This window comes from Pipistrellus kuhlii, unplaced genomic scaffold (assembly GCF_014108245.1).
Source record: "Pipistrellus kuhlii isolate mPipKuh1 unplaced genomic scaffold, mPipKuh1.p scaffold_m20_p_2, whole genome shotgun sequence".
Taxonomy (NCBI): Eukaryota; Metazoa; Chordata; class Mammalia; order Chiroptera; family Vespertilionidae; genus Pipistrellus; species Pipistrellus kuhlii.
This window is the reverse complement of record NW_023425515.1, coordinates 37,659,688-37,679,015: the sequence shown is the minus strand read 5'-3', so window position 1 is coordinate 37,679,015 and position 19,328 is coordinate 37,659,688. Positions and strand designations below refer to the sequence as shown.

Here is a 19,328-nt window from a genome sequence, read left to right as displayed (position 1 = left end):
AGAAACAAACCCAGTCAGTTATGCTGGCCGTGTGAGTCCTCAGCGGTGGGTGCAGGTGGAGCGTGTGGGATGGAAACTGAGAGCCGCCAGTGTGGGCAGCGTCACAGCCACCCGTGTGCCTGCTAGGCCCGAGCAGAGGCTGGACTGGGAGTGTGTCCTGAACTGACCGGCCTCTTCTGAGGAGTGGCCCCATTCCGGACTTCCAGCCATGGCTGCAAAGGCTGGCCCCGTGGGTTGGAGAGAGGAGAGGATTTGTTTCTCACTCTTTCTCAGACCCTAGCCCCAAGCTCTGCTGTGGATTTGGAGATGGGAGATCTCAGAGCTTGGGCCCAGGCGGGAGAGGTTAGCCCCATGTGACACGCAGCCTGTCACCTCCTGCAAAACCCCGGATGGCTTAGCCCAAGAAAGAGACCAGAGTGCTACTGCAAGGTGATGACAGAACACAGCATCATGGGCCAGCGAAGCACCACAGGTCTGAATGGGGACTTCCTAAGCTTTGCCCAAAACTTGTCTGCCATACTCAGCAACACTGGAGACAGAATGGGATAATACTGTGAGCTTATAGCTGAAGCAACCAGGAGCTAATTCAACTGTAAAGACGGGTAGGTCAGTCATACAAGGCAGGTAAGTAGCTGAGCCAGAGCCCCAAACTGCCACTGAGGGCAAACCCAGCCAGTTACGCCCTCAACTCCAGTCTGTGCAGCAAACACCGTCTTGTCTGCCCAGGCCTCTCCCTTCACCTGTCTCTCCCCTCCCCACACCCGAGGCCCCCAGGCTCCCGTGCACACCTAGATCCACCAGAGAAGGAGACCAGCCCCGGCGAAACTGTTTTTGCTGGTAGAAGTCAGGATGGTGTTTCACTTGGCGGGGGATGGGGCATGAACAGAGAACTTTTGGGGACCAGTGGGGTGCTGGTCTTTTCTATTGTTTGATGCAGGCGCTGGTGATGTGAGTTCACTTTGTGAATTGATCCAGCGGTATGCATATGGTTTGTGAACATTTCTGTTCATCAGGTTTACTTTAAAAAGATAATGATTTTAAAGAAAATGTGGCGATCCCTATTCTAAACACTGTGCTTTGGAGGTCATGGAGTGGACAGAACACAATCCTGATCTCAGGAGCGTAGGAGACAGACAGGAAGACACCCACCTATGGGAATAAGGTGAGTCACACTGTCCATAGGTAATGGAGGAGGCGTCACGGCGTTGGGGTGTGGAGGAGGCCGGTGGAGAAAGACGGCCAGGACGTCCCAGGGAAGAGGAGCTGCCCGCTGGCGCTCAGCTGGGCTCTGACTCCCTGGGGCCCTGAAGGTGACCCGGCTGCCAAGGACACCGCCCCAGGAGCCCTCCCTGCCTCCCCGGGCACGTCACAGGCATCTGTTCCGAGAGGCACTTTCACGGGGCAGAGCCGAGTAGGAGCATATGGCTCCTAAGAGCATCCCCAACCTCTGAATTATTTATTCACTGAGCATTCATCATTGATGGGGCTCGTCGGCTTTCCTCTCCCACAGACACCTCCCCCCTTCCCCGGAGGCTCCGGATGGCGTACGCTACTTTGTAAAGCATCTTCCCATATGTCACTTGGACTTGACTTAGAGCAGATCGCTTTTACTACTCTTCTCAGAAGCACAAACAGCACTTCTCAGCTCACACGTGGCCAGTGGTGGGGCTGTGCCTGGAACCCAGGCTCCTTCCCCAGTCCATCTGCCTCTGGTGCAGAACTGGATGCCACTCTGCTCCTGGTGGCCGGAGGGAGGGCAAGTGCAGTGTGTGTGTGTGTGTGTGGGAGGGGGGGGGTACTTTGGCTGGAGAAGGTTGTCCATTCAGGCACTGACTTTACCAGGTGACAAAGCTGTGATGACACTGCTGTGTTTGACCACCAGCATCCACTCCCCTCTCCTGTCAGGGCCCAGATTTCCTTTCAGGGGATCTCCCCGCCCCCCCCGTAGGAGAGGGACATTCAGACCAGGTACCTATCCTTTCAAAATGGTAGCTGAAGGCCTCTGGAACCTCCCTCCCCCAGACCCTTCCTTTTACCACGTGCCACAGCCGAGGGGCCAGCACGAGGCCTGGAAAAGCAGCTGGAGCTCAGCAGTGGGGCTGGCACAGGCCCAAAGCGCCTGCTCCCTCGCTAAGCTCCATGCGCTGTCAGCAGAACCGCTGCTGTTGCTGAGTCTAGAAATATTTCCAGATCAGTCTTTGCCCCTAAGGATCTGCTTGGAAGTGGGACCCTGACTGCAGACTAGAGCGAGGGGACGGGCAGTGACGGGGCTGCCGATGGCAGGGGTCGGGGCTCATCTCCAGGCCCAGCACTTACTGGTCATGTTGGTGTCTCACCCACCCTTGGGTGAGACAGGAAAACACTTGGAATCCAGCCGAGTGTCTTCCTGGGCAGGCGTGACCTGCCTGCAAAGCTGCTGCAATGTATTCAGTGTGCCGTGACGGAATGGCAAGCTAAAGAACTCTTGGGATCTGATGAAGTCGACGGGCTGGAGGAGCAGTTTGTTGATGTTGACGGCCCTGATTTGAGCAGAGGCTCTGATACTAGTAAACTGCTTTGGCTCTTTACAGAATAAAGAAAAATCACCACGTTTGCCTTGAGAATATCCAACTCCTTTGGCCTTAATTTTAAGTTCATCAAGAAGCCTTCTGTCAATAATCTAGGGAGGTAACATCTTGGCTCTGGAGCCAGTTTTGAGTTCAGACCCCTGCTCTGCTGTTTCTTGGTGTGTCACCTCGGTTAACTTACCATGTCTGAGCCTCAGCTTTCTCACCTGTAAAATGGGGTTGAGACTATCTCGTGTAGCTGCAACCAGCATCCAGGTGGTGGCCACTGAATGCTCAGCCCCTTCCTCCAGGTTGGCCCCGCACACCTCCATCCTGAGGCGGCAGCGACAGGTGCAGCCAGGTTTCGGGGGAGGGACACCTTGGAGGGACCGCGGGCTTGGTTCCAGAGCACGGACATCGAGGACTGCAATTGAGCAGGTCGTAATCTTTTAGACGGGGAGGGTTTTGCCTTTAATTTGTAAAAAATACAAAATCTGTGAAGTGCAATAAAGAGGAAGTGCAGTAAAATGAGGTATGCCTGAATAATAACAGCTATCTCAGGGGCATTTGCTAAGTGTTTGCATGCATTGTTTCACTTAGTCCTCAAAACAGCTCTATGAGAAAGCGAATCTTAGAGAAGTGACTTATCCATCCAGGATCACAGTAATATATGGTCAAAGCAGGATCTACTGTCTGTTAAAGGCCAGCAAATTTGTGTCTAGTTTATCCATCTACTTCCTGTGGGCCAGTCCCCGAGAGCCTGATCCTCCCTGAGCCATCCGTCGAAGAGGGAGCACAGAGTCTGCGTGTGGTGACTTCCTGCCATTGTTGGTTCAGCGGCTGCGGAGTCCCAGGGCCCAGAAAGGTACAAATGCTGCTCTGGCAGCCAGTCCCCATCCCCGGAGCATGTGGCTGCTCTGAATGAGTGGTGAGGGAGCCGCTGATTTGAATAAAGGTGGTGTGTCACAATAAAGGTCCTTGACTTTAATACATGGGATTGTGGTACTAAGTGCCCTTTATGGCTTGACAGGCTGAGAGCCAGCCAGCCAGCCAGCAGGCCTGCAGAGCTTAAACACAGAGCATTTATTGTGAGAAAGGGAAAAACCTTACACTCAAATGGGCGTTCACATAAACACATCAAAAGGGAGATGCCCGGCCCGCAGGCCCTTGCTGCAGCCTGGCCCTCACTGGCCGCCCTCCCCGCTCCCAATAGTGGCAGGAGCCCAAGTCCCTCTGGGTTCCCCGCCGGCTGAGGAGATGACCACAGACTCCCGAGTGCCTTCTGCGTGAGCTCTACCTGTTCTCAGGGCTTCTGGGGAGACAGGGAACTGCCCTAACAGGCCAAGCACATTTTCTCAAAAGCCGGATGGAGCTATGTGACATTCCAGGCAAAAGAGAATCGACCAGTCTGGTGAAGTGATGCTGCAGCGACACCATGCGCTGGTGGGCATGGAGAGAGCCTCCACCTCGGACCCACTGCTCAGGAGTGTGGGTGGCAGCGGGGCAAAGCCAGCCGAGGGGGCCCTCGTTGCCTCAGGGTCACCTCTGGACTTCAGGGCAGGCCCCCGAGAGACGTCAGTCCTCAGTCACAGGCGGGGGGATGAGCTGCAGCTGGAAGTTCTCGTTCTGGAAGATGCTGTGGGAAGCAGGGCCGCTCTGGGAACCGCTGAAGGGCCGGTAGCTCTCGCTGCCGCGGCTCTGGGAGAGTTCCGTGAGGAGCGCCAGCTGCAAAGGAGCGGACACGTCAGCCACGCTGTGGGCGGGGAGTGTGGGCAGTGATGTGCGGGGGATCCTGAGTACGTGAGGGGTGGGCTGCGCTGCGGGAAGAATATACTAATTTGGATCCAAATTCTGCATCTACAAACAGATGTGACTGTGCACTGGTTCACGTTATCTTTAGGACCTCAATTCCCTCCTTTACTAAGAGTGGACTGGGTGCATCCCATAGATACATCAGACTGTGATGCTCTGATAATGGAAAACTGATTATACATTATAACCATCAGTGCCGAGTCCTCTCCAGCGGGTCCTGACCCCGAGCCGAGTTCTCCTCGCTGCTCATCTCCCTGCGCTCCGTCCTGGTGAGTCCTCAGGGGGAATGGCTCTGCCCTGCGATCACTGGGTCTGACTGCTCTCTCCTGTAGCCTGGGCAGCTTCAGTGGATGCCCCGCTGCCATGTCCCACTCCCACGTGTGAAGTCGCCAGGGCAGACTCAGAGGCCGCCGCCGCCTCTAAGAGCCCTGCCCGCTCCCAGGCCCCTGTGTCCACAGTGACACCGTGTGAAGCAGCGGCTCAGTTCTGGAAGGCCTCCGAGGACAGCGTGGCAGGAGGAAAGGTTAGTGCCAGCCCACTGGGAAACCAGGCCCTGCCACTCAGGGGTCACCCCCTTTGCCTCAGAGGCCTCTGCAAGAGCAGGAGCCTCATGGCCTGGCCGGTCAGAGCATGGGTCCTGGCCCTGGAGGGCAGCTGCGTGGCGGGAGCCACCACAGTGACCCACGCCGAAGTCTGCGGGACTTCTGACAGCCCAGGCAGCGTGAGTGCCCTCCAGGTGCCAGGCACTAGGCGAGGTCCTTGATATGTGTATCACTTCTAAAAAACGTTTTTAAATTTAAATATAGTTGGCATACAATATTAATTATATTAGTCTCGGGTGTATAGTGATTTGACATTTTTATACCTTACGAAGTGATCACTAAGTATTACAGTGTCACTGACTACATTCCCTTCACCTTTACCCCCCCCCCCCCCGCCCCCTCCACTCCCCTCTGGCAACCATCCCTTCTTTGTTTCTGTGAGTCTGTTTTGTTTTTATGTGTTTGTTTTTTTAAGATTCCACATCTAAGTGAAATCAGGTATTTGTCTTTCTCTGTCAAACTTACTTTACTTAGCATAATACTCTAGAGTAGGGGTGTCGAACTCAATCAGAGAAGGGGCCAAAATCTAAAATCCAGCCTAAATCGCGGGCCGAATGGTTTACTGAACAGTCATAAACTGTCATTGTGATGGAAACGCAGCGGAGTGCAGTGATGACAGCGCGGTGCGGGCCATATTGCAAGGCCTGGCGGGACGGATTTGGCCCGCGGGCCTTGTGTTTGACACATGTGCTCTAGAGCAATGGTCAGCAAACTGCGGCTCACAAGCCACATGTGGCTCTTTGGCCCCTGGAGTGTGGCTCTTCCACAAAATACCATGGCCTGGGCAAGTCTATTTTGAAGAAGTGGCATTAGAAGAAGTTAAAAAAAATTTGGCTCTCAAAAGAAATTTCAATCGTTGTACTGTTGATATTTGACTCTGTTGACTGAGTTTGTCAACCACTGCTTTAGAGTCCATTCATGTTGTCACAAATAGAAGAGTTCATTTTTTCATTGCCCAATATTCCATTGTGTATATTTTATTGTATATACCACTTCATTATCTGTTCATGTATTTATAGACATCTAGGTTGCTTCCATATCCTGGTTATTGTAAATAATGCTTTAATGAACACAAAGATGCAAATATTTTTTTGAATTAGTATTGTTTTCTTCTGATAAATGACTCAGAAGTGGAATTGCTGGGTCATATGGTACTTCTATTTTTAAAAATATATATTTTATTGTTTTTTTTTTACAGAGAGGAAGAGAGAAGGATAGAGAGTTAGAAACATCGATGAGAAACATAGATCAGCTGCCTCCTGCACACCCTCTACTTGGGTATGTGTCTGCAACCAAAGTTGACCAGAATTGAACCTGGGACCTTTCAGTCCCCAGTCCTACGCTCTATCCAGTGAGCCAAACCCGTTCTGGCTGGCATTTCTATTGTATTTTTAGTTTTTTCTATTTTTAGTACTATTTTACTGTTGTTGTTTAATCACCATGCATTTGTGTGCGCGCATGTGTTTTCCCTGAAGTTGATTTCTAATTTCATGCCATTGCGGCCAGTTTGCAGTTCCACCAACAGTGCATAAGGGTTTCTTTCCTCCACCTCCTTACACCACCACAGTTGACTTTTTGACGAAAGCCATTCTGATAGGTGTGAGGTAGTATCTCATTGTTTTGTTCTGCATTCCCCTGATGATTCGTGATGTTGAGCATCTTTTCGCAAGTCTGATGGCCATCTGTATGTCTTCTCTGGAGAAATGTCCTTTCATGTTCTGATTATCTGAGAAGGACAGGTTCCAAGTCTTTAAATGTCTGGTAGATTTCACCTGTGGAGCCGTCTGGTTCTGTGCTTTTGTTTGTCGGGAGTTTTTTGTTTTTTATTACTACTTCAAATTCATTGCTAGCGCTGGTCTGTTCAGATTCTGTTTCTTCCTGGTTTACTCTGGAAGGTTTTGTTTCTAGAAATTCATTTCTCCTATATTGTTCAGTTTGTTGACATATTATTGTTCATAGTGTTCTTTAGTGACTTTGTTTTTCATGGTGCCAGTTCTAACTTCTCTTGCAGTTTTGATATGTTATATTCTCTTTTTTTGCTTGATGAGTCTTGTTTGAGGCTTGCCAATTTTATTCTTTCAAGAACCAGCTTTTAATTTCATTAATATTTTCTATTGTTCTTCTATTTTCTACTCCATTTATTCCCACACTGATCTTTATTATTTCCTTCCTTCTACTTACTTTGGGTTTTGTTTGTTCCCTTTTCTAGTTTCTTTAGGGGTAGTGTTAGATTGCTTATTTGAGATTTTTCCTTCATGTTGAGGTAGGTCTGCAGAGCTACAAACTTTCCTCTTATAACTGCTTTTGCTGTAAGGTTATGTTTTCATTTGTCTCAAGGTAGTTTTTGATTTCCTCTTCGATCCATTGGTTGCTTAGAAGCATGTTGTTAATCTCCATGCATCTGTGTGTGTGTGTGTGTGTGTGTGTGTGTGTGTGTGTGTTTTCCCTGAGGTTGATTTCTAATTTCATGCCATTGTGGCCAGAAAATATGCTTGATATAATTTCAATCTTGAATTTATTGAGACTTGTTTTGTGGCCTACTATGGGATCTATCCTGGAAAATGTGCACTTGAAAAAAAAAAGTGTAACCTATTGTATTTAGATAAAGTGCTCTATAAATGTCTGTCAGGTTGCACTGGTCCAATGTGGCATTAAGGCCATTATTTCCTTATTAATTTTGTTTGGGTAGTAGTAGTAAACTTCTGCCTTTATGTCTATTAAAAATTGCTTTATGTACGTGGGTATTCCTAAGTTGGGTACATAGATATTTACAATTGTTATATCCCCATCTTATATTGAACCCCTTTAAAATTATGTAATGTCCCCCTTTGTCTCGAAGTGTATTTGGTCTGATGTAAGTATTGCTACCCTTCACTTTCTGTGTATCTTTCAATCTAAAGTGCCCAAAGAAAGAAATCTACAACCTAGAATACTACTATGTTTGCAGCATACACTAGTACATAGGTCATCCCTCCTCCCCCCCAATCCATTCAGCTCCTTCTGTCTTTTGTTTGGAGCATTCACTCCATTTACGTTCACAGTGATTACTGGTAGGTATGTGCTAACTGCCAGTTTGTTAACTGATTTTTAGTGGTTTTTGTTGTTCTTCACTGTTCTTCTCTCTTCATTTTTTGTATGCTTTGGTTTACGGTTGCCATGAGGTACACGTGTATCTCTATCTTTAGCAGTCTCTATTTTAAGCTGACCGGCACTTGAGTTCAGTTGCATTCTAAAAGCAGTACATTACTTCTCCCTCCTCCACCTTTGCTTTGTACATCATGTCTTATATCTTTTTGTTTTGTGTATCCCGATTCTTTATTGTAGTTGTTAATTTTTTTACTATTGTCTTTTAACCTTCATATTAGCTTTTTAAAATGGTTGATTCACTGTGATTATTGTATTTTTGTCTTTCTCAGTGAGATATTTCTCCCTGTATTTTCTTATTTTTGGCTATGACCTTTTCTTTTCTGCATAAAGAAGACTCTTTAACATTTCTTGTAAGGCTAGGTTAGTGGTGGTGAATTCCTTTAGTTTTCACAGTTCTGGAAAACTCACTCCTTCAATTCTAAATGATAACCCTGCTGGATGTAGTATTCTAGATTGTAGATTCCTTTCTTGGAGCACTTTAAATATGTCCTACCACTCCGGTCTGCCCTCTAAAGTTGCTTCTGAGAAATTAGCTGATAGCCTTATGGGGTTCCACTTACTTGATGTTTCATTCTTGCTGCCTTTAAGATTATCTTCATCCTTAACTCTTGCCCTTTTAATCCCATATGCCTTGGTGTGGGTCTCTTTGGTTCATCTAGTTTGAACCCTATGTTTGGCTGCCTGTTTCCTTCCCAGATTAGGAGAGTTTTCAGACATTATTCAAATGCTCTTTCTACCTTTCTCTTTCTTCTCCTTCTGGAATCTCTATAATGCAAATGTTAGGTTGATTGATGTTATCTCAGAGATCTCTTATACTATCTTCATTTTAAAAAACATTTTTTCACATTGCTATTCTGATTGGGTAATTTCTATTATTCTGTCTTCCAGACCACTAACCTGTTCTGTATTAACTAATCTGCTGTTGATTCCTTCTGATGTAGTCTTCATTTCAGTTATTTTATACTTCATATCTGATTTTTTTTAAACTTACATTTTCTATATTTTTGTTGAAGTGCTCTCTGAATTCCTCTATTGGACTCTTAAGATTGTTGAGCACCCTATGACAGATTCTTTGAATTCTTTATCAGGCAAATTACTTATTTCCATTGCTTCAGGGTTTTTCTCTGGAGTTTCTTCTTGTTCCTTCGGTTGGACACATTCTTCTTTCTCCATTTTGACTGACTTTTGTGTTTGTTCCTATGAGTGGCAATGAGTAACTGTCCCTCCCGGTCTTGAAAGAGTGGTCTGGTGCCTGTGTTGAACAGTCCTGGCAGGCTGGTAATCAGGGCGGGCATGTGCCAGACCCTATGTGTCACTTGGCCTGAGGAGTGGGCTTGAGGTGGGGCAACTGGTATGTGCATGCTTCCTTGCCTTTCTAATCGGGGTGGCGCTGCCTGGTTCAGACAGGACTCTGAGGTGTGCGGACCGTGCGCTGTTGCTTTATTGTCTGTGTTCACAGCAGGGCTGTGCATGCACACCCAACTCACTCCCTGTGCAGCAGCCCTGGGTGTGCTACCTCAAAGTTTTGCTGGTCCCACACTTTCTTTGGCGGGACGGCCCTACGTGTGCATGCAGCAGTGACCCATTATCTGTGCACTTTCTCTAGCCAGAGGAGCCCTAGAGGCAGGTGCCACAATGATTTGTTAGCTCTGCATCCTCTTCAGGTGAGGAGCCCCTTGTGTGCACAGCCAGGTGGGTGCATGAAGCAGCACACTGCTGGACCTGCCTGATTGACCTCCGGTGAAGGACCCCTTGTGTGTGCGGAATCACGCCCTCCTGTTCCTCTGGAGCTCCAGGAGGGGCGGCTGGAACTCGCCAGAGTGCCCGCAGCTCGGCCACAGAACCTGGATGAGCTCCTGCCCGCCATCCAGGTTCACAGGAACCAAACGTGGGCCTCACTGTTCCTCCGGTCCTGGGTTGTTCTCAGCTCCTGACCTTTTCTATGAGGTTTCCCTCCCCCCCTCTCCATTTTTTTTTATTTTTTATTTTTTATTGTACAGAAGCTATTCAGTTGGTTCCCATATTCTCCCAGGAGGAACTGCTCTAAATATAGGTGTACATCAATGTGTTCTTGGGAGGGGGTGAGCTCAGCGTCCACTGTGCTGCTACCGTGTTTCCCCGAAAATAAGGCATCCTCCGAAAATAAGACCTAGCACAACTTTGGGGGGGAAAATTAATATAAGACACTGTCTTATTTTCAAGGAAATAGGGTATCTTGGACCTGCCTCACGTGCCTGTTATTTCTAATCTTCTAAAACAGCCCTCTGGGTGTAAAATACCAAGGCCCTGAGAGGGTAAGTAACTTGCCCTGAGTTACCCAGCAGTGAGTGCTGGTGTGGGATTCAAACTCGGGTCCCTGTGGCAGCTGAACTGCCTGTGGTCTGCTTTCCCTGAGATGATGTCGGTCACCTGTGTCCTGCTCACATATCCTTCCAGAAACTCTGCTAGCTGTGTCCGGGCCTCTGGTAAAGCGTTCTCTGCACTCAGGCAATCACTTTCACTGATAACTCAACCCCAGTAGATGTGGTAATTGGGGAGATATCTGAAGGCTCCTAAGTTTAAAGTGCCAATTTATCTAAAATAATCCAGCTCCTGGGTCAGGACACTGGCTCTGACTGCAAGTTACTTAGATGGCCAATGAAAGCAGGAGGTACGCTTGCTTAAGCAGTCCTGCCAGGAACTTCACTGCCACCACAGAGAGAGATCCCTTGTTCTGCTCAAGCTCCACTTTGTGACTTCCTGTCTTCTGTAAGCCCCTCAGCTGCCCATCAGTCTGTGAAGTTCTCCACAAGAGCTTTACACACAGTGCTGAGAACAGAGCAGGCAACAGATAAACTCCAAGTTCTTTCACAGTCAGACACTGTGGAGTAGAAAGTTAACTATTTCTGTTTCCCAGGAAAGAGATATTTTGTGTTCTACTGCTGTAATTTAGTGATCTGGAAACCGATGAGCCCAGTTTGAAGCAGCAGAACTCCCTCAGAAGGCCAGAAACCCAACTCCTGGGACAGAGCTTGGACGAGGTTGGGAGGGGATAGAGGTAATAAATAACTCTGCTGGACCGCCTTCAGGGGACCCCTGAAATCTCCCAGAACAAAAACCTCTGCCCACACCACCTCTCAAAAATGGAACATCATTTTTTCTCTGGCATCCATGCAACCCAGCAGGTGTTTGCCTAAGAATGCGGAGCGGGAGAAGGGAGACCAACAGAGCACGTGAGCTGTCTGTACAAGCTCAGGACAAATCGGCCCGGCTGGAATCAGGTGTGACTTCGGCACTGGAGGAGGCAATAGAGTTTGGACTCCACCTTCAGGTGATGGAAATCCAGGAAAGTGTGTTAAGCAAGAGCGGGTAACATGACATTAGGGCTTGGAAAACTTACTCAGGCAGCAGCATGAAGGGACAGCAGGTCTGCAGTGGCTTCTGTGAGCAACAGTTGGGAGGGAAAGGGGATAAATACACAGGAGATGTAGAGAAGACGTCTAAAGGGTCTCCCTAGCGAGTGGTTGGGATGGGAGAGGTAAGCCCAGGGTACTGCCCTGCTCTCGGACCTGGATGAGAGAAGGCACCCACCAGAGAGGAGCACCAGGCAAGGAAGAACAGGCGGGGAAGTTAATGAGAACATTACTGAAGCGCTTCTGCAACACCCAGACGGATGTTATGGCACAGCTGCTAGCAGAACTCCAAGTCTGTACCTTCTTCTGTGGTTATAGGATTCCAGGAGTTTTAGCCCATGGCCTTTTGTAATAAAGAGCATTTCCCCACTCTGCAGTGCAGTTAGGTGTGTGATCATGTGTCTAAGTTCTGACAATGAGGGGTAAGTGGTTTATATAACGTATAGGAATTGTGGTTAAACTCCGGGCTTTTGTTCTTCCTCCTTTTCCTCCATCTTGCTGGCCAGGATGCAGATGTAATTGGTGGAGCTGGAGCAACCATAATAAGCCTTATGTTAAGGATGGTGGAGTCACAAGATAGAAGAAATCTGGAGAGAGGTTTATGGAAGGCGCCCAGGCTGCCTGCACTTACACTTCTATCTTGGTGAAGCCACTATTAGCAATTGCAACCAACGCAGATGTCCACCAGAGTGTGAGGCTTTGGGGAGACTTGACAGTCATCAACATAAAGAAAGGCCTCCCAGATGAAGGATTGGGAAACACAGAAGCCCTTCCGTGTCCTCACGGCCCACGGTTAGTAAGGTACAGATATTTTTCCATTTCCTTTGCATCCTTTGCCAAATTCTCATGGCTCCACGTGGCCATAATAGGGCACTTTTCAGACTGAGGAGGAGGCTGGAGCGAGGACTACAGGGCTCACCATTTCCAAAATAGTAATTATAAATAAGGAAATAAAAATTTGAACAACCACACAAACTTACCCTGGAACTTCCTCGGTAGAGACGACAGAGCCGATCAAATGCTTGGATTTGCTGTGGGTCCAGGGCAGGTTCTGAGGTTGCCTGGAAATAAAAGATACGGTTGGTAACATCCAGGGGCAGCCTCTGAACTTGACCAACAATGAAATAGGACGTGGTGCTTCCTTCATTCCTTTGAAGAAAACACATGCTATTAGTGAGAGGTAATTTGGTGAACATTAGTTAGGAGTGGACAGGTCTCACTGAAGTCCCCTGGTGCCAGCGCCCAGGTGCCCTCTCTGCAGAGCCTTTCCCCAGTGTGGTCTCTGACTTCCCGTCCTGATCAGCTTCCTTCAGGGCTTCTTGATTCCTCTTTCCCTTTACTATGCAGAGAAACGTAGCTCCCTCAATACATGGGTATTTCTCTCGCTCTCAAATCAATAATAAAAACATATTAAAAAAGGAAACAGTGATCTTAAATGACACATTAGACCAGATAAACTTAATAATTTTAGAACATTTCACCCCAAAGCAGCAGGAAATACATTCTTTTCAAGTGCAAATGGAATATTTCCCAGGATATCAAATATTAAACCACAAAACAAGTATCAGTAAGTTTGAGAAGCAACTTTTCTGGACATAATGGTATGAACTAGACACTAATTACAAGAAGAGAACTGAAAAACATACAAACATGTGGAGGTTAAATAACATGCTACTGAAAATGAATGGGTTATCAATGAGATCAAAGAAGAAATTAAAAGATACATTAAGACAAAAGAAAATGAAAACACAATTACCCCAAATTTATGGGACATGGCCAAGCAGTTTTAAGAGGGAAGTCATAGCATTATAGGCCTACCTTGAAGAACAAGAAAAATTTCAAATAAATTATCTAATCTTACACCTAAAGGAACTAGGAAAAAAAACAAACCCCAAAGTGAGTAGAAGAAAGGAAATAATAAAAATCAGAGTGGAAATAAACAAAACAGAATCTAAAGAAAATAAATAATAGAAAAAATCAATAAAACCAAGAGGTGGTTCACTGAACAAACAAAATTAATAAATCTTTAGCTAGAATCATCAGAAAGAAAAGAGAACCCAAATAAAATAAATGAGAGAGGAGAAATAACAACCAATACCATAGAAATACAAAGGATTATAAGAAAATACTATGAACAATTATATACCAACAAATTGGACAACCTGGAGGAAATGGACAAATTCCTAGAAACATACAACCTTCCAAGACTAAACCGGGAAGGAACAGACAACTGCTAACAAAATTGTTTTGGTTATAAAAAACTTCCAATCAACCAAAGTCCTGGACCATCTGGGTTCACAAGCAAAATTTATCAAACTTTCAAGAATTAACACCTATCTATATCAAACTATTAAAAAAAACTGAAGAGGAGAAAAGGCTTTTCAAACTCTTTTTTATGAGGCCAGCATTACTCTATTACCAAAACCAGATCAAGACATTACGAAGAGCCAAAACCGGTTTGGCTCAGTGGATAGAGCGTCGGCCTGAAGACTGAAAGGTCCTGGGTTCGATTCCGGTCAAGGGCATGTACCTTGGTTGCGGGCACATCCCCAGTGGGGGGTGTGCAAGAGGCAGCTGATCGATGTCTCTCTCTCATCGATGTTTCTAACTCTCTATCTCTCTCTCTTCCTCTCTGTAAAAAATCAAAATATATTAAAAAAAAAAAAAGACATTGCAAAGAAAGAAAATTATACGCGAATGTCCCTGATGAAAATGGATACAAAAATCCTCAACATAATACTGAATTCAGCAATATATTAAAAAGATTATTCAACCTGATCAAGTGAGATTTATTCCTGGGACACAGGCCCCTTCAATATCTGCAAAACAATGTGATACACTACATAAACAATACGAAGGATAAAAATGATATCATCATATCAATATATGCAAAAATAAGCATGTGATAAAATTCAACATTCCTTTAAAATAAAAACTCAGCTGTGGTGTCCAGCCAGTGTTGCTCAGTGGTTGAGCATTGATCTATGAACCAGGAGATCATGTTCGATTCCCAGTTAGGGCACATGCTGGAGTTGTGGGCTGGATCCCCAGTGGGGGGTGTGCAGGAGGCAGCCAATCAAAGATTTCTCTCATCATTGATGTTTCTATCTCTCTCTCTCCCTTCCTCTTTGAAATCAATAAAAGTACACATTAACCAGGAGAAAACTAAAACTCAGCTGTGGGGATAGAAGGAACATACCTCAACATAATAAAGGCCATATATGACAAACCTACTGCTAACATTATACTTAATGGTGAAAAATGAAAGTTTATTCTTTAAGATCAGGAGCAAGATAAGAATGTCCACTTTTACCACTTTTATTCAATGTAGTTCTAGTTACAACAATCAGAAAAGCAAAAGAATTAAAATGCATCCAAGTTGGAAAGGCAGAAGTAAAACTGTCATTATTTGCAGATGACATGATAGTATGTATAGAGAACCCTAAGGATTCCACCAAAAAAACAATTAGATTAATAAATGAATTCAGTCAAGTAGCAGGATACAAAATTAATATTTAGAAAACAATCACATTTTATACACCAATAACAAACTATCAGAGAAATTAAGAAAATAATTCTACTTATAATTACATCAAAAATTAAAATACCTAGAAATAAATTTAACTAAAGAGGTAAAAGACCTGTACTAAAAAAACTATATAAGACACTGAAGAAAGAGTGTGAAGAAGATATTAATAAATGGAAAGATAATACTTTGCCCAAGGATTAAAGGGATTAATATTTTTTAAATAACTGTACTCATCAAAGCAACCTACAGATTCAATGAAATTCCTATAAAAATACCAATGACAGTTTTCTCAGAACTAGAACAAATAATCCTAAAATGTATTTGAAACAGAAAAGACCCCAGATATTCAAAGCAATCTTCAGAAAGAAGAACAAAATTGGAGGTACCATGCTATCTGAATATCAAACTATACTACAAGGCTATAATCAAACAGGGTTACTGGCATGAGAACACACATACATCAATGGACCAATATCGAGAGCTCCACTAATCTGTGATAAAGGCGACAAGAATATACAATGGGCTAAAGACAGTCTCTTCAATAAAAGTTGTTGGGAAAACTGCACAGATACATGCAAAAACATGAAACTAGACCACTTTCTTACACCATATACAAAAATAAACTCAAAACGGATTAAAGAGAGAACTCACTGACATGAACAACAGTGTGGTGATTTCAGGGTGGGGGTGGAAGAGCGTATGGGGGATAGAAGGTGATGGGAAAAAATATAATTAAGGAAAAATTTTTAAACATTCAGTGCCTGACTATATAATGAGGGGCACTAACCTCTTTTCCCTTCGACTGTCAATTAAAAAAATGACAACAGCCAACACAATAGCTGCCTGGTATGAACGAATCAAAATTATACCTATTTTTTGTCAGACTGGCAAAAGAAAAAGTTTTTTTATTGTGCTGCAGAATTTTAGCCATTAGTTATGTGTACACCATGAGATGAAAAAATCACTGCTGTAGACTTGTTACTAAATGAACTCAGGGTTAGCTACATAGAACTAGCAACTGCTCAGGACTTGGTGGCAAACATTTATGTGTGCTATTATAACCCAGTTTAATATTCTTTTCCACATTAATTTTTTCCATCCTATTGGATATATTTTGCAAGCAACTGAAATCATTGGGGAAAGTGAAGGCCGTGTTAGTTCATAAATAGAAAATGTTACTGTTAAAAACAGAATCACGCTTTCATCCCCGCCGGGAATGCATGGCTGTCTATTCTAGGCGCAGGTGAAAGCCTCTAGCTCACCGAGGCAGAAAGTGTAGAAGGCTCAATGATGGTCCAACCCACGTGTTCTGATCCAGTGCTTCTCAAACTTTAATGTGCATGAGACTCACTGAGGGATCGTGTTAAATGATTCTGGCTGGAAGATCTGAAATTCTGCGTTTCTAACAGGCGCCCAGGCGATGTGTGATGCTGGTCCTCAGTCTGCACCAGCAGGAAGGTGCTCGCTACTCTGCACTGTGGGAGCAGCTCGGGTCTTCCTTGGAGCCTTCCTTGACCTTCCTGAGAAGGTAACAGGACCCTCCCAGGTTATGGGTATTGTGCCTCCTCCTGAGTCAGCAGTACCAAATCAACCAAACAACCAGCATTTCTTTTTTTCTAAGGTCCCCGATTAGATATGCTGCTTTCAATACTCGAGTCCACATTCATCTTAGCAGGTGTAAGAAACTTGAATAAGATAAAAATGCTCCTGCCACATGGTTCTTTTTGAATCTGACTGAACTGTAGGTCCTACACCTACTTTACTAAATAAGTAAACAGGATTGTATAAATTGAGGAAAAGCAGGCTAGGAGACTTGCCCAGAATGAATAAAAAATTTGCAACCAATTAAGCATCTTAAGTGGAGCCTCCATTTTATAAACCCTAGTCGTGGGAGAAAACCTGGAGTAACATACTAGTAAGTGCGCATGTACAGACACAATTTCAAACATGACACCCCACATAGGTGTACAGGAGTGGCTTGCCATGATCTTATTCCTCCTCTAGGTCCTTAAACACTTTGGGGATACCAAGAAGGGGTTTCCAACAACCACATTCTTTAGACATTGAAAAATGTGGTTGCTCCGTGTGAGAAATAACTGGAGGTGACACGTCCTTTCTTACAACACAAGCCCTCATCCTGGGCAGCCAGAGACCGAACTAAGGAGCGCCTGCTGGGCTGCCCTGGGTCCTTTTGGAAACGGAGTCCTGTAGGATGGGCTATTCTTGGCCGTCCAGACTGTCTCTGTGTGAAACGCACGTCATCTGAGGTGAAACGGGAGACTATTTGTGGATATGCCTCAGACCGAGTAGAGGCTCACTAGACCAGCATTCTGTATTCTCCATGGTTCTAGGGGCTCGGAAGCAGGGTGGGGTGGGAATAAGGGCTCGTGGGAAGGCAGCCTGCGCACCGACAGCCTGTTTGGCTGTTTACATCCTCCCTGTGCAGGCTCCCGTGCTGTCGCTTCCAGGCATCATGAACTGGATCCAGTTCTGAGGTTCAACAAATATTTGCAGAGTCCCTACTATATTAGGCCTGGAGTACAAAGCTGAATAATTCAAGAGGAGTTTAATGTCTCTTAGATCCAGGGGCATTAAAACTCCACAAAAGGATCTCAATGTTGATAAGCAAGGCGTGAGAGGTTACTGAGGTATAACCACAAGTTGCACAGCTGTCAAGGTGGGCCTTACTTGAAACATGCTCTCACGTTATCTCCATAAACCATCAAAATGCCCCTGAAATGACATCTCAGCTCGGGCCGCTTCTCTGGAACGCTTTCTTAGATCCCTGTCCTGTTTATAGATCCGCTTGCACATGACCCGTGTGTGACTGTATTGCTGCCCTCACCACAATGGAATGGCCTGCTTACCTGCCTCCCCCATTGGATGTGGACACCGTGAATATCAGAACTGTACTTACTCACCCTCCTCTTCCCAGTGCTCTACACCAGCAAATGTTCGACAGACATCTGCTGAATAATCCCACATCCTGGTCTATTCTCAACTGTTCATTTTAGGGAGAAGAGCAGACAGCCATTTGCTCTCCTGGTCCACCGCGAAACTGCGGGCATTTGTCTTCCTATGTTCAAGCATTTGGATTGTGTAAGACTCTCTGTGACTTCTGCATGTTGTCCTTTATCTCAATGGAAATATCTATTTTATTTAGTTTAATTCACTGCTGGGGAAGGATTATTTCAACTCTCAGAAAACGTAAGTACCAACTCTTTTAAGCAGGCAGAAAAATCCACCCAAACGGTGGGATTTATTAAAAGCCTCTCTTCTTTTTTTTCCTTTTTTTTAAAAAAATATATTTTATTGATTTTGTACAGAGAGGAAGAGAGAGAAATAGAGAGTTAGAAACTCGATGAGTCATCGATCAGCCGCCTCTTGCACACCCCCTACTGGGGATATGCCCGCAACCAAGGTACATGCCCTTGACTGGAATCGAACCCGGGTCCCTTCAGTCCCCAAGCCGACGCTCTATCCATTGAGCTAAACTGGTCTCAGCAAAAGCCTCTCTTCTTGTTGCCCTGAGCGCTTCCTAGAGCAGAGCCCTCCACTCCGTGTGCCTCGGGTGCTGGAGAGGCAGGGCCTGCTTCCCCGGGGACACTGCACACACAGGTGGCGGAGCCTCTTTGCTAGAGAGCATCTGCCTGAGCCCAAACCCACTGTCACCAATCAGCAGCGCTCACTCTAGGCAGGTTATGTTTTCTCTCAGCTGGGCGTTTTGTTTCATTTTGTAATCTGGGGATAATGATAATAACTGTGCCGTATGAAGTGGCTGAGAAGATTAAGAAGGTAATGCATAACGAGCGGGAGGTAGAGCCCAGGACGCTGTAAGCTCTCACTAAGTGCTACTAACTGGAGGGCACAGGAGACCCTGCAGGCCCTGCACAGAGCCAGCCAACCTGGGAGCCTGGTCACGTGGCCCAGTCATCAAAGCACAGCTGACAAAACTGGCCAGCCCGCAGTGAAAGGGGTGGGTGCAGGTTACAGGAGAGCGAGAATGGGGTGGGTGGAGGGAAAGCTTCATGAAAACGAGAGCTCCCTCAAGACAGGCCCATAGTTTGCCTTACTCACCAGCGCCCATGCTGTGCATGACACAGAGCAAGTGGGAAATCATTAATTATCTGCTGATCAAAAGGATGAAGAGGTGGGAAGGTTATGCAAGCAGGTTTTTCCTTCTTACACGTTCACCGGACCGTTCACAAACTCTCCGCCGTGCAGGAAGAGCACAGGGCCTGGCTCTCACGGATTCCACCCGGATCTGCCAGTTAGCTGAGTGGCTCTGGCCAGGTTACTC

General features: G+C 45.9%; 1 protein-coding gene across 10 annotated transcripts in view; it reads right to left on the bottom strand.

The window, feature by feature from the left end:
* Window positions 1–3,610: 3,610 nt before the first annotated feature.
* The window catches only part of VPS8 (VPS8 subunit of CORVET complex), a 238,741-nt gene continuing 223,023 nt past the window's right edge, over window positions 3,611–19,328 (bottom strand). For 9 of the 10 annotated variants that reach the window (XM_036443983.2, XM_036443984.2, XM_045583756.1 and 6 more), the window contains 2 exons: window positions 12,480–12,560; window positions 3,611–4,271 (listed from right to left, as the gene is read on the bottom strand). In XM_036443983.2, coding sequence (XP_036299876.1) covers window positions 4,122–4,271; window positions 12,480–12,560 — 231 coding nt within the window. In that variant the 3' untranslated portion in view covers window positions 3,611–4,121. Of the gene's footprint in view, window positions 4,272–12,479; window positions 12,561–12,625; window positions 12,649–19,328 lie in introns of those variants that run through there. The other variant, XM_036443989.2, reaches the window with a different exon arrangement.